The sequence below is a fragment of the Protomyctophum bolini genome (genome assembly GCF_963924005.1).
Source record: "Protomyctophum bolini genome assembly, chromosome: 17".
NCBI lineage: Eukaryota > Metazoa > Chordata > Actinopteri > Myctophiformes > Myctophidae > Protomyctophum > Protomyctophum bolini.
The window spans coordinates 26973422-26986236 of NC_137878.1; the positions used below are offsets into that span (position 1 = coordinate 26973422).

The following is a 12815-nucleotide window of genomic DNA, read 5'->3' on the forward strand; positions in this document are numbered from 1 at the left end:
CTGGAAGGAATTGTTTACCTGGGCTGGCGGAAGGCAACGTGTGAAGCTGTGGCTCCGTCAGTGTGTGTGTGTGTGTGTGTGTGTGTGTGTGTGTGTGTGTGACCCACGGCTCCGTCAGTGTGTGACCCGTTGCGAAATTCGTCGTGTGAAAGAAAGTGTGTTGTGTTAGTAGTAGTACACAGCCTGTGTACTGTGTGCCACTGTTGTTGTTGTGTTGCGGTGGTGTCTGGTGTGTGTGTGTGTGTGTGTGTGTGTGTGTGTGCGCGCCGCGCCGCGCGCCGCCAAATTGTATAGGCCACTGTTTGTTGTGTTGCGGCGGTAGCTAGAGGAAGCATGCCAGTGGGGTAACAGTGAGAATGGTGGCCTGTGATGCAGGTGTCGCTAAGGGGCGGAGGTGTGTGAGGGTGCGAGGTAGCGCGTTTTAAGTCTGCGTTTTAATTCACTAATGAAGTAATTCTTAATTCTTAATTTAAATGGGAAAAGGGGCTTCGTTAAGACCTCCAGGCAGTGTGGCTCTATGAGAGTGTTTCTGACACACAGACACACATTCAGTCTTCAGACATTGGCTTGATGATGATTGATGATTGATTGATTGTAGGGTATATAGTCTTGTTTTTTCTTGACTGACCACAATATTAAAATTGTATTTACTTAGACAGATGCTAGGCTCATTGTTTACCTCGTACCCCATACAGTTTCAATGTACAGATCATTATTTTTGATAGTAATAGTAACCAATTGTGACTGGGGATAAGTCATTGGACTTTTTCCCATTTTCGTTTATTCCTTATATAAAAGCAGGGAATCATAGCTTCAAATTATAGATATGGCTTATAGAATAATGTCTTGCAGAAAACAGGCTTGAAAGGTTCACTTCTGTAGGACTCCAACATTTCACCTATATAGCTACATGTTTAAGCATTTATATTATTTCCTATTTATATGTCAATTTCAGCTCTGACATTTAGGCTATTTCAGACATGCTCTAGTGCTATTAACTCATTTAGGATAAAAAAAGAACAAAAATAAAAAGGTTTTCTCCTCTGATGAAAAGCTGGAGGCTGCACAATAGCAGCCCCTGCAGTCAAACCTGGTCACCTGTTAGACTGATGCTACTGTAGGTTTTTGGTTAACTGGTGATCCTATAGTTTAGTGAGGCACTACACTGTCTCTCTGCATTGGATGCAGTGTTTATCTTATTGTTTATTGTAAGGCGCGATTCATACTCCTATTTTAGAGCCGAATAAAAGTCGGTTCGGCTCTGTAGAGCCTACAATGTGACGTCATTTGAGGTTCGGGGGGGGGGGGTTACCGTCCTAAAGTCGGCTCTTCGGTGCTACTGAAAATTTCTGACGAGCTGAAATCATTTCGGCACTACAGCGGTAAAATAGGAGTATGAATCGTAAATTGTAAATAGTAGCCTATACTGTGCACGCTCATTATGCAATTACAATTGACAAGTTAGGCATTTAGCAGAAGCTTTTTTCAAGCTATCTTCACATAATTGGTCCTCACTATAATGTTCATGATAAAATAGCACAATTCTTTTCTACTTGGTCTGTGTCTCATAGGAGGGCTGTGGGCAGCTCAGAAACCCGTCCACGAGCGACATCATCATTAGGCAGATCTTTTTTTAAATATATATTTAGATTTGTATCATCGTGAGAACAATGGCTTCCATTTTCGCATTGCAACTTTTCAGGAATAGAAAGCCTGCAGTTTCAATTAGCTTGGATTCCCCATCGATGATGTCACTAGTGGACACACGTTCACACAAACAATCCTTTGATGGTTCCTGAGTTGCATGCAGTCCCAGCAGGCAGGAATGGTCCGGTGCATGTGTGCGTCAGTGCTGCATGCGTGCGTGTGTGTGTGTGTGTGTGTGTGTGTGTGTGTGTGTGTGTGTGTGTGTGTGTGTGTGTGTACTGTAACAAGACCCTCTGTTGTGGCTTTAATAGTCCAGATGGCCAAATTAGCCGCTCCAACAAAGCAACAAACTATCTACTGTAGCTAGCACGCAACACACACACACACACACACACACACACACACACGCGCGCGCACACACACACACACACACACACACACACACACACACACACACACACACACACACACATACACATACAGTACACTTTACACATTTAATACTGGCACATGATGGATCTATACTAGCAAACACATATATATATGCACACAGTGGCTGTCTGCTTGGCTTTCTGCTCCACTGAGGAGATGAACCAATCAGAGCAGAGCAAATGAACATCTGAACCAATCAGAGCCAGACTAATTAACATACAAATTAACATCTGTAGAATCAAACTTCAACCATGACACCACAGCCTGTCGGAGGACAGAATGTTCATCTCTCTCTCTCTTGCATGCGCGTACACACACACACACACACACACACACACACACACACACACACACACACACACACACACACACACACAGTCAGCGAGGAAATTAGAAAACAAGCAAATAAGGAACAAACAGAGTGATAAATGAGTGACAATCAAGCATGCATAATGAAGAGCAGATAGTGCAGGACAGAGAGGTAAGATGAAGCTACAGAGTGTGAATACCTGCTCTTGTCTGCGAGTACTGACATCCCGCAGGGGTTTAATTAAGCGTGTATATGCAAGAGTCTATTCAATTTGAGCTCATTCATGTTTCTGTCGCGCCCATAGACGTGTATACCGTACATTTTTGTCTTTGCGCATGTGTGTGCGTGTGTGTGTGTGTGTGTGTGTGTGTGTGTGTGTGTGTGTGTGTGTGTAGGATCAGCATGCATGCATGCATGAACATATATGTTTGTATCCATTGCAATGGAGAAAATATATAATTGAATGCAAACAGATGAAACATAATTGCTTATCTTCACAAAGCAAAATGGATCTTTAGAGAGAGAGAGAGAGAGAGAGAGAGAGAGAGAGAGAGAGAGAGAGAGAGAGAGAGCGTGCGTGCGTGCATGTATTGAACAGGAGGGTGTATTTTATCTATTAGCAGTATAGGGTTCCCCCGTAGGGTGCCCCTCAATACTACGTAATGATTGTGGGCTAACTAGACAGGAAACACATTAAATCCATCGATAGCGGCACTATTATCTAGAGGATACTAAATATTGACGCTAGTAAAAAGCGTGGGAGTACATGTGCAGTGTGCACGTGTGTAACTGAATAGATGGAGACGGAGAGATATAAAGAAGGAAAGACAAATTATGAGTAGACCAGTGTTTCTCAAACGTTCTGGTCGTCACTCGTGACGTCATGTGGCAGCCGAGTCTATGGACCTTTAATTTTAGCTTCATCCCATTCAGGACGGGAACCCCTTTTGTTGTTTTATACATTATGTTATACTTTAGCTATATTGAAAAATAGCAGATCTACAAGCTATTTTTGAAAAATCGACACATGGACCTGTGTCGTTGGGTCTGTACACTATACAGACCCATAAGGGTCCATTTGGTTCTTAACTATCTATCATTTAACTGGGGACCACCTGGAACTCCCTCAAGGGCCCCTGGAGGACCCCAGACCCCACTTTGAGAACCACTGACGGAGGAGGTGGTAAGAGGCATGGATGTGGTAATAATAGGGTCAACGTATAGAGACTGAGTGTCAACTTAGTTTTATGAATTGCGGCATTTTATTGGTGCATATAAAGTATTTGGACAGATTTAAAATTCCAGTCATGAAGTTGCCAACTTTAACTTAAATGGCTCATGAACCAGTAAGCGCTACTTATAAGCCCCGATAATTCAATGTCACTTTCTCTATGCTCCCAAGCTTTACTGGATCAGGACCCACTTGGAAAATCTTGAAAGCGTGCATTTTCAGAGCATATATTTATTCGTATAGGCTATTTATTGGTGTCACCCTAAAAACCCATTAACAAGGTTTTAAAGAAGAAATACCATGCGTTTGTTTACATTCTGTATAATTATTTATGTTAAATTATTATAAAATCTTGTGTTTGCCAATAATTTGGGGCCCTATTTGTAATATCCACCAGTGGGGAATCACTGCTCCATTATGGTCGATATATCTCGATGAGTCTTTGGCTGTTGTTGACTTAATTCATACAGGTCAGCAGTAAGTACTACATGGTGCGAATAAGCAAGCTTCACATTTATCAATATAGGCTAAAATTAGACATGAATAACATTAACGGATGCTAATTTTAGTGCTGCAGTCTATGGGGAATCCACTGACTTCATAAAATAAAGCCTATAGGATGTCCTGCAGTAACTTGCCACAAAAACGGATAGTGTGAGCTAGTGCTTTCACTTCTAGTGATTTGTACTAGTTGACTAGTTGCCTAGTTTACTAGTCGACTAGTAAACTAGTTGTTTAACTATACCTATTATGTAAAAAAAAAAGTTTTAATGATATTTGTACATAAATTGATTAACTAGTCAACTAGTACCAGCAAGGTCGACTAGTAGATTTACTAGTTGAATATTCGACTAGTTGCTTAAAGCCCTAGTGTGAGCATCTTTCTAAAGCTTATTTATAATTCCTACTCCCATCGTACGTTGGTGTCCCTCCGCGTCGCCCGCCAACAAGAGCCGATCTACAAGCTCACAGTCACTCTTCAAATCACATTTCTTGTAGATCGGCTCTGGTGGGCTGAGACGCCTCCGTGTGACAGAGTATGATTCAGGCTTGACAGAGGAGGAAGAGGAGGAGAGATGGGATGAGGAACAGAGAGAGAGAAAAAGAGCAGACGATGTTAAAAGGAAGAATCAAGAGGCAAGGACGGACATGCGACGTCACACCGGCTGATCCTCGCGAGCCTGGATGATCAACCATTTTTTGTCAAAACAAGTCATCATGAGCCATATAATAATAATAATAATAATAATAATAATAGCACAGCAAGTCATGCAGCAGCATGCACAAAAACCAGTGAGCATGGCCAAAATACATACACAAACAATAAGAAATACCAAATGAAATATAACAATATTTCACAAAAGAAAAAAGAAAAACAGGCAACAGCAGCCATGCAGAATAAAGAATGCATACTCTTACAAAGGCCGTGTCAAAACATCATAGGGTCCCTATTCTGCGTGTCTAAATGACCATGTCTTATGTCTTATCTTAAAATGCCACTATGCGGTAAACGGCCCTGAATTAGTCACAACATGTCGCCATGACTAATTCAGGCATTTTCCCCGTCCTCAAAATGGCGAAACAGTGTTGGCCACAGCTCCAGGTCTTAAGTTAAGACACAAGACCTGGTAATCCTGGGCCATAATATATGTGTGTTGCTCCTATAACCTGCCTATACTTATTTGAGGGCTCTATACTTATCATTTAATATACATATACATCAAATCTCTCCAAAATATGGAATCTACAAGCTCAAACTTGTTGTGAGCTATTGGCTATTTTTTGTCAAATGTTCACACGAATACAGACACTAGGGTTCATTAAAATACAGGCCTTTTTAAGAAAAAAATAATAACAAAAAAACCATGCCAAAACATAAGGAAACTAAGCCATTCCAAGCCAAGCCAAGCCACCACAGGTACGTTTAGTTAGCCATAATCAAAGTGAGAGTAAGGTGTGAACTCACAGATTGAAAACTTGTTGCTGGAGTCTTTGCCAGGGAATAATTTAACGCCCCGTGATTTAAAATCTACTGATCGCTTCACTGCAGAGAGAACAGAATACAGAAAAGAGAAGGGGAAAAAAATTATAATCAGAGAACAGATTGGCGGGAGTAGAAAAAGAAAATAGATTAAGCAAAGAAACAAAAACAAATTACCCATTCTTCTCCCTCACGATGATGTGAGAGAGAAGAGTAAAGCGTAAAAAAGAAAAGTCACTTGGCAAAAGGAAATGGTAAGATGGAAGAAATGGAAGAAGAGAAGACAACAAACAGTCAGAGCCAGAGAGAGAGAGAGAGAGAGAGAGAGAGAGAGAGAGAGAGAGAGAGAGAGAGAGAGAGAGAGAGCAGCAGGAACATGACTTCAACAACAGCAGCATTCAGATAATTTGTTTATTTGAAAAGCTAGATCACCCTCTGTCTATGTTTAACACGCACGCACGCAAGCACGCGTGTGCTATATGTGTAGGCATTTCATTCACAGGACAGGATGATTTATGCTGAACAGAAGCCGGTAGTAAGAGAAAAGCTGGCATCATTTTTAATCAGAATGACACTTCTGCAGCTCCGCTGTCAAAACTCTGAGAAAGCGATATGTGGTGAGAAGAGAAGGGCTCAAACTTATCAGGGTCAGTGAAAGACAAGACAAGAGGAACGCTGAAGAGATGATGAAAGCATCGGTGGTGTCGGCCGTGTCAAATCTGTCCCTGCAACACAGCTTGACATAATTTTGTTACAGGGTTAACATCCTTGTCCTTTTTGTCCTTTTGTAACTTATCACAGAATGCCACTCTCATGCTATGAAAGCTAAAAGATATGCCCGACAAAGAGAGAGATAGAGACACGGACATGAGATGTGTCACATGGTCAAGGAAGGGCCATATTGAAAATGAATTTATATATGCATTAACTCAAGGACCTCGATTTGATACGATTTGCACTTCAATCTACACGTTGAGAGTCACTGATGCACAGCACAGGTGCCTTCCTACTCCCACTGCAAGATTCAATATTTGTCCGAGCCGTGCGATTACATAGAAAGTCAATACAAAGACGCAGCCTTGCACTGAACGGTGCAGCCGGTGCGAACAATGTGCGCTGTCTCCTCACTATCTCCGCTCGACGATCGCCTCACGATTACCAACGCAACGCTGACCTGCGTGAACACAGTGTAGCGATTCAAGCGTCTGAAAGATATTTCATCTTGCGGTGGGAACGCACCTCATATTTATACTGTAATACTGTGTGACTCTAAATACATCGAGACTACTCAGACTAGGCATTTAAACTTGACTCACTGTAGATTAGATTCGGTTTTTTTTTCGTTTTTTTAACTTTCCGGTCTCTTACTCTATCATAATTAATGGAAGACATTATCACCATAAATGATGCAAGATGTAAACACAAAGATCTCAGTCTTAAATAACAAACTCATGATGACAAATCACCATAATGAATGGCTGATAGATGGAGACAGGCGTCATTTTCATAATGACCTGACAGGCTAATGCATTGCTGGGTGAATGATATACAGATGAGTTAATGTACTAACAATTAGCTGACTGGGGGTACAATGGCGCATGCACGCACGCACGGTATTCCATTTACCACAGCAATATTATATCATGTATTTTTAAAGTAACAATTAGCCTAATGTCAAACACAGGCCACATTTAGGTGCTCAAAAAATCAATGGCAGCCCATTAGCCACTGTGACATTGATTGAATCATAGGTGTTTCATGTTAACAATGACTCTATTGTTGTATAGTAATAGTAGTTGGTTACTATACACACATATCCGCCAATGGTTTCCCATGTGCCACGGTGATATATGTGCTAGGAGTCTGATGTTGTAAAATGCATGCATACGTCGCCTTTATTGTGTTTAGGTTTTACATTCTCACTTGACTGATACTCGATTTAAGAATAAAAAGAATATACAAATTATAGCCTATAAAAGTACCAACACACCGCTACACTATTTGACCAATATTTATAAAATGTTAGTGATGGCTATGGTTCAATGAACTTTAATTGCATTAGAAATTATACGCTTCCATTATATGGCTGCCTGCCTAGAATAGTTGAGGAATGGGAATTAGCAGTGCATGTATAGCATATTGACACAAAACACATTAGTATTGCATAATTAACAGGCTGACATATCATTTTGTTGTATTACATGGCATATTTAGGTACTAACAATAGATTATTCCATAAATGCACCACGTCTCTGTGTGTATATACTGCCTGTGTGTATATACTGACTTAAAACCCTGTTTTACTCCCTAGAATTTGATTGCCCGTGACCGTGTTCTTGTTTTTAAACCAGTATATCGTTTGATTTTAAGATAACCTTAGTTCGCTTACAATTGTGCTTTTATTGTCTGTAATTGTCTTTTTGCTGTGTTCTCACTATCTGTCGTTCATGTTGATGAAATGTCTGTACAGCACTTTGGTACAATGGAAATTGTTTTTAAATGTGCTTTATAAATAAAGGAGATTTGATTTGATTTGAAGAGACTACAGCATTACATGTAGGAACATGGTGGCATGTTTTCATTCAACAGCAATTACATTCAAATTGCAAGTGTGACACTAATGTTCTCCCAGGCTCACCTCATAAAGAGCTTCTAAAACAGTGTGCGGATGGATCTCCTCTTTCCTTTCAAAATAGTCAATCTTTGAGCTTGTAAACAGCACATATCAAAAAAAGTGCTTAGCAATTATTCAATTAACCAGAAAACATAACTGATACAATGATGGCTAAGAATAGTTGGCAGCCTTAAAAATAAATATTGTCCCTATCATTCGTGTTGTGTACTAATGAGACCTATGGGGCCGTTCACACCTGAGACACAGCTGTCTCTTCTGTGTAACATGGTTGTGTCATCAAACCATGTGACTCCCATTGGAAATGCATTGCGAGCTGTGCGACACACACAAGAGACAGGACACACCGAGGAGACAGCTGTGTCTCAGGTGTGAACGGCCCCTATTGGACGCCCCTGAGGGACATGGTGCCCCAGCTGCAGTAAGCGTCACGGTAATGTGATATAATAGCCAGCCAGGACAGAATGATACAGCATCGTTTAACTTCTGCACGCCAGTATGCTGGCTGGAGCGTGAACTAGCCTCACCTTACCAAATACACCTACAAAATAATTACTATGCAATACGGTGGTAATCCTAGACGGCACGCTGTCACTCAACATCCTCCTCAGTCTGGGGCCCTGTAGAATTATGAACAACTTTCTCTCTCACGGCCAAAAGTAAAAGAGAAGCAACGCTCCAGCTGTTGTTTGTTTATTGTTTATATTCCACCCCTCGGGGGACAAGCGGAGCTGAAGATTCACCAGACGCTGCATGGCTTGATGTCTGCCGCTGCACTACCCACCAAATCACATCACGCCTTTTTTGAATGAATCTCAGACGACACATAAGCTTCAATTCAAGAGGAAAAAACAGCCGGCCGAGGATATGTTTCTGCAACAACAACCATTATGAAGTCGAACAGGAGAGCTGCAAAGTGTGACTAGAGCATACTGAGAGAGTGATTTAGCACCGGTGTAATTTACACTTGTGGCTTTAATGACTGGCTTTAATAAACACCATTTCATGTCAGCTCATCCATCATTCCGTCCTACTCTGCTGCCTCGGAGGGACTCGCACGCACACACACACACACACACACACACACACACACACACACACACACACACACACACACACACACACACACACACACACACACACACACACACACACACACACACACACACACACACACACACACACACACACACACACACACACACACACACACACACACACACACACACACACAGACGCACACACACAAGCTGTTTTACATTAAACAGCGTGTAATATCGTGGCTAAAACCCTATTACCAGCAACATCATTAACAAAGCACGGTAATATAAAGAGAACATTGTAGAGACATTTCCAGAAAAATAAGAACATAACCCATTAAGCTGAATTTTGTGGCTGTCGGGTAGGAACCCTGTACGTCTAAAACTGTTACTTTTAGGAAAAGGAAAACGAAGAAGAAATGAACATGTGTTTCAATGGCTCCAATAATAATGACAAAATAAATAAAGGGAAGCTCTGCACACTCGGATCTGTGCACAATACAATAAAAGTATTTATTTAGCAAAATAAATGCTTTGATTGTGACAGATCTGAGTGTGCGGAGCTTCCCTTTGTATTGTTTTCATTACTCACTAAAGTTTTCTCAGCAGATGAGCGGTGGTTCTTTTTACTTTTTTACTATGGCATAATGACAAATGGGGCATTCATTTATAATAATAAAATAATAAAACGGAGATAGGCCTTCAAGGATTCTGCAGGACAGCAACCAATTGCTGAATTCCCATTATTCCTATTGATGTGGCAGGCTAACCACAGAGACAGGTTGCAGTCAGTTGGTCTCATTGACTTATCGTACCTGATCCTATCAAGCCTCAACAGGGAACAACCGGATTTCTTTCAGGACACACACGGCTACTTGTGACGGTACGGTGGTGAAATCCAAATGGTGCCTCCTTTCTCCACTGTGCTTTACAATGTGCATAATTATATTCTCCCACACAGACTGTGGACAGTGTGGAGGAAACCATGCGAGGCACCAACCTGCTCAGTTCTAGGGCTGTCTTGCTATATAACCCACTTTGGACTGAGACCAGATTCTATAAATGCCTTCCTAAATCATGACACTTTTCAGAAAAAAAGCCTCTATGTTTCTATGTCAGTGGTGCACAACCTTTTTCATGTCAAGGACTCCCAGAATTATCTGTATTTGGCCACAGGACCCCCCATCTGGAAATATGTTGTTCCTTGCAGCGACCCCCGCAGAAGCAAAGATTTGAGTTAAAAACATTCACTGTGAAAGAATATATATTCGAAGATTAGCGCCACATTTTCACGATTTTTCAAAAACAAATAGCAGATCTACAAGCTCGTTCGTACGAGCTTCTAGATCTGCTATTTTACAATAGCTAAAGTATAACACAATGCTTAAAACACCAAAAGAGGTTCACATTCTGAATGGGTTAAAGGGCTCTTCGACACACAGCCAGGAGGAGCCAGGGGTGTGAACCTTACGATTCCAAGACGTCTATACTCCACCTCCTGAGTTTGTCTACCCTTTTGTGTTATGCGTTAAGCTATAGATCAGTGGTTTTCAACCCTTTTTGTATCAAGGCCCATTATTTATTGGGCATTTGAGTCGGACTACCATTCAGATTAGATTTAAGCCTCTCAGACTTTGAACTTTGAATATTTTGTTGGCAAACGATCAAAATAACAATTAATACATTCTCTTAACTGTGTAGACGTCTTGTAAATTAAGTAATGCAGATGTTTACCAGTAACTCTTGAGAGCGTATAATGAAACCAAATGGATCCATGCGGGTCAATTTGGTTTCATTTTAGGCTCTCAAGAGTTAAAGATCAATAAGGGTCCATTTGGTTACCAACTCTTCATCATTTAGCTGGGGACCACCTGGGACCTTGTCAAGGACCACCGGTGGTCCCCGGATCACTGATTGAAAACCACTGATCTAGATTCATACGTAGTTGCATGCTGCAACGTATTGTAAGCTTGTAGATTGGCTACGTTCAGTGTGTAACACTGCGTGCAACAAAACAATTAAAATAAAATAAAAAAGCGATTAAAAAAAGTGTGGATTCAGCCTGTTTAGAACGACAAATGTGGGTCACCGTGAGCTGAAAAGCAGATTGATTAATGTGTGTCATAAAAGCTGTCCTGTGCTAATATTGATCATAGTTAAATATGGCCGCGTTGTTCCTTCCTACAGGGAGCATCAGTTCTGTGGGAAACAACAGATGGAAAGGCAGATGTGCTTAACCAAACTGTATTTCTCTACCAAGAGAAAACACACTAAGCCCAACTATATTTTACAGCAAACACAATTACACTGCAAAACTAAACGATATTTCAACCCTAAGAGGATCCACGCAAGACTACGTTTCAACAGTAGCAGAACACAGAGCTGAACAAGATTTCATTACTAATCCAATAGAGAGACAAAAACAAATGATAAGTCATTAAAAAGATAATTCATATCAAACCATCGAGGCTAGCACAGTGCTCAGTAAACTATTTCAACACAATCTGCACTGAACCAAAAACAAACCCCACTAAATCAATAGAGGAATCCATGAAACTGCAGAAACCATGTTCAGCGCATTACGTACATTATGTTACTAAAACACCAACAGCGTTGAAACACACCAAAAGCTTAATTACAGGAAAAACCATCTGCCTGGTGCCACATTAAAAAATAAACACACTAAACCGCATCTGCCTGAGCCCAGAGTCGGAGTCATATTAATGACACTTGCATACATCATATTTATGGACATACATAATTAATCACTCATTTTTTGAGGGGCGCTAGCCCCTCCTATGTCCAGCTTTGAGTGTTTGTGTAAACACAAACATCGCGTAAACACAAACATTGAAGACAAAAGTGAGGACGCAAATTGTGATTGGCCAGAACGAGATGATGTATGATGATAAGAGCGCCCCTCACTTCCCACAAGTAAAACACATCAGAATTTCCCTCTTCTGTGGTATTTCAGGTCAAGTTAATTACTGACTGGTCTCAAAGGACTGTGGCCGAGATGCTATTAGTGTGCCCTGGCCCAGGTTGATGCTGATCAGAGTTACACAATTTAGGCATTTAGCAGACGCTCTCATCCAGAGCCAAATACAAAGTGCAAGACCACAATAAGTGGCATGATCCCTATTGAACACACAGCAAGTCAAGTAAATAGAGGGCAAACAAACTATTAAATGCTACAAAGTTCTTACAGTTCTTACTTTTTGAGGGTTATACAGGTTTAATGTTTGTCTTGTCTAGACTAGAATTAAAAACACCACTGACAATGGACAGAGTTTAATGTTTGTTTTGCCACTAACACAAACGTTAAATGCCATTAACAATGAACAGAGTTTAATGTTTGTTTTGTCTGTCACTGAGAAAATCGGCATACAGTATGATGTTATGTTATGATATTGCGATGATGTACGATGATAAGGGTTGGTAAAGCACCCTTCACTTCACACAGGTGTGATTTTTAATATAGAGCTATAGAGATATTTTCCAGGATCCTGTTGAATCATGACAATCTTTGATTCTGTGGAAAC

At 40.9% G+C, this 12815-nt stretch overlaps 1 protein-coding gene across 2 annotated transcripts in view; it reads right to left on the bottom strand.

Annotated features, from left to right (window-relative positions):
* Window positions 1-12815, bottom strand: part of csmd3b (CUB and Sushi multiple domains 3b) — a gene marked incomplete at its 3' end in the record, with an annotated part of 479766 nt that overhangs the window by 193609 nt on the left and 273342 nt on the right. For both annotated transcript variants that reach the window (XM_080787482.1, XM_080787483.1), the window contains one exon: window positions 5587-5664. In XM_080787482.1, coding sequence (XP_080643608.1) covers window positions 5587-5664 — 78 coding nt within the window. The remainder of the gene's footprint in view (window positions 1-5586; window positions 5665-12815) is intronic.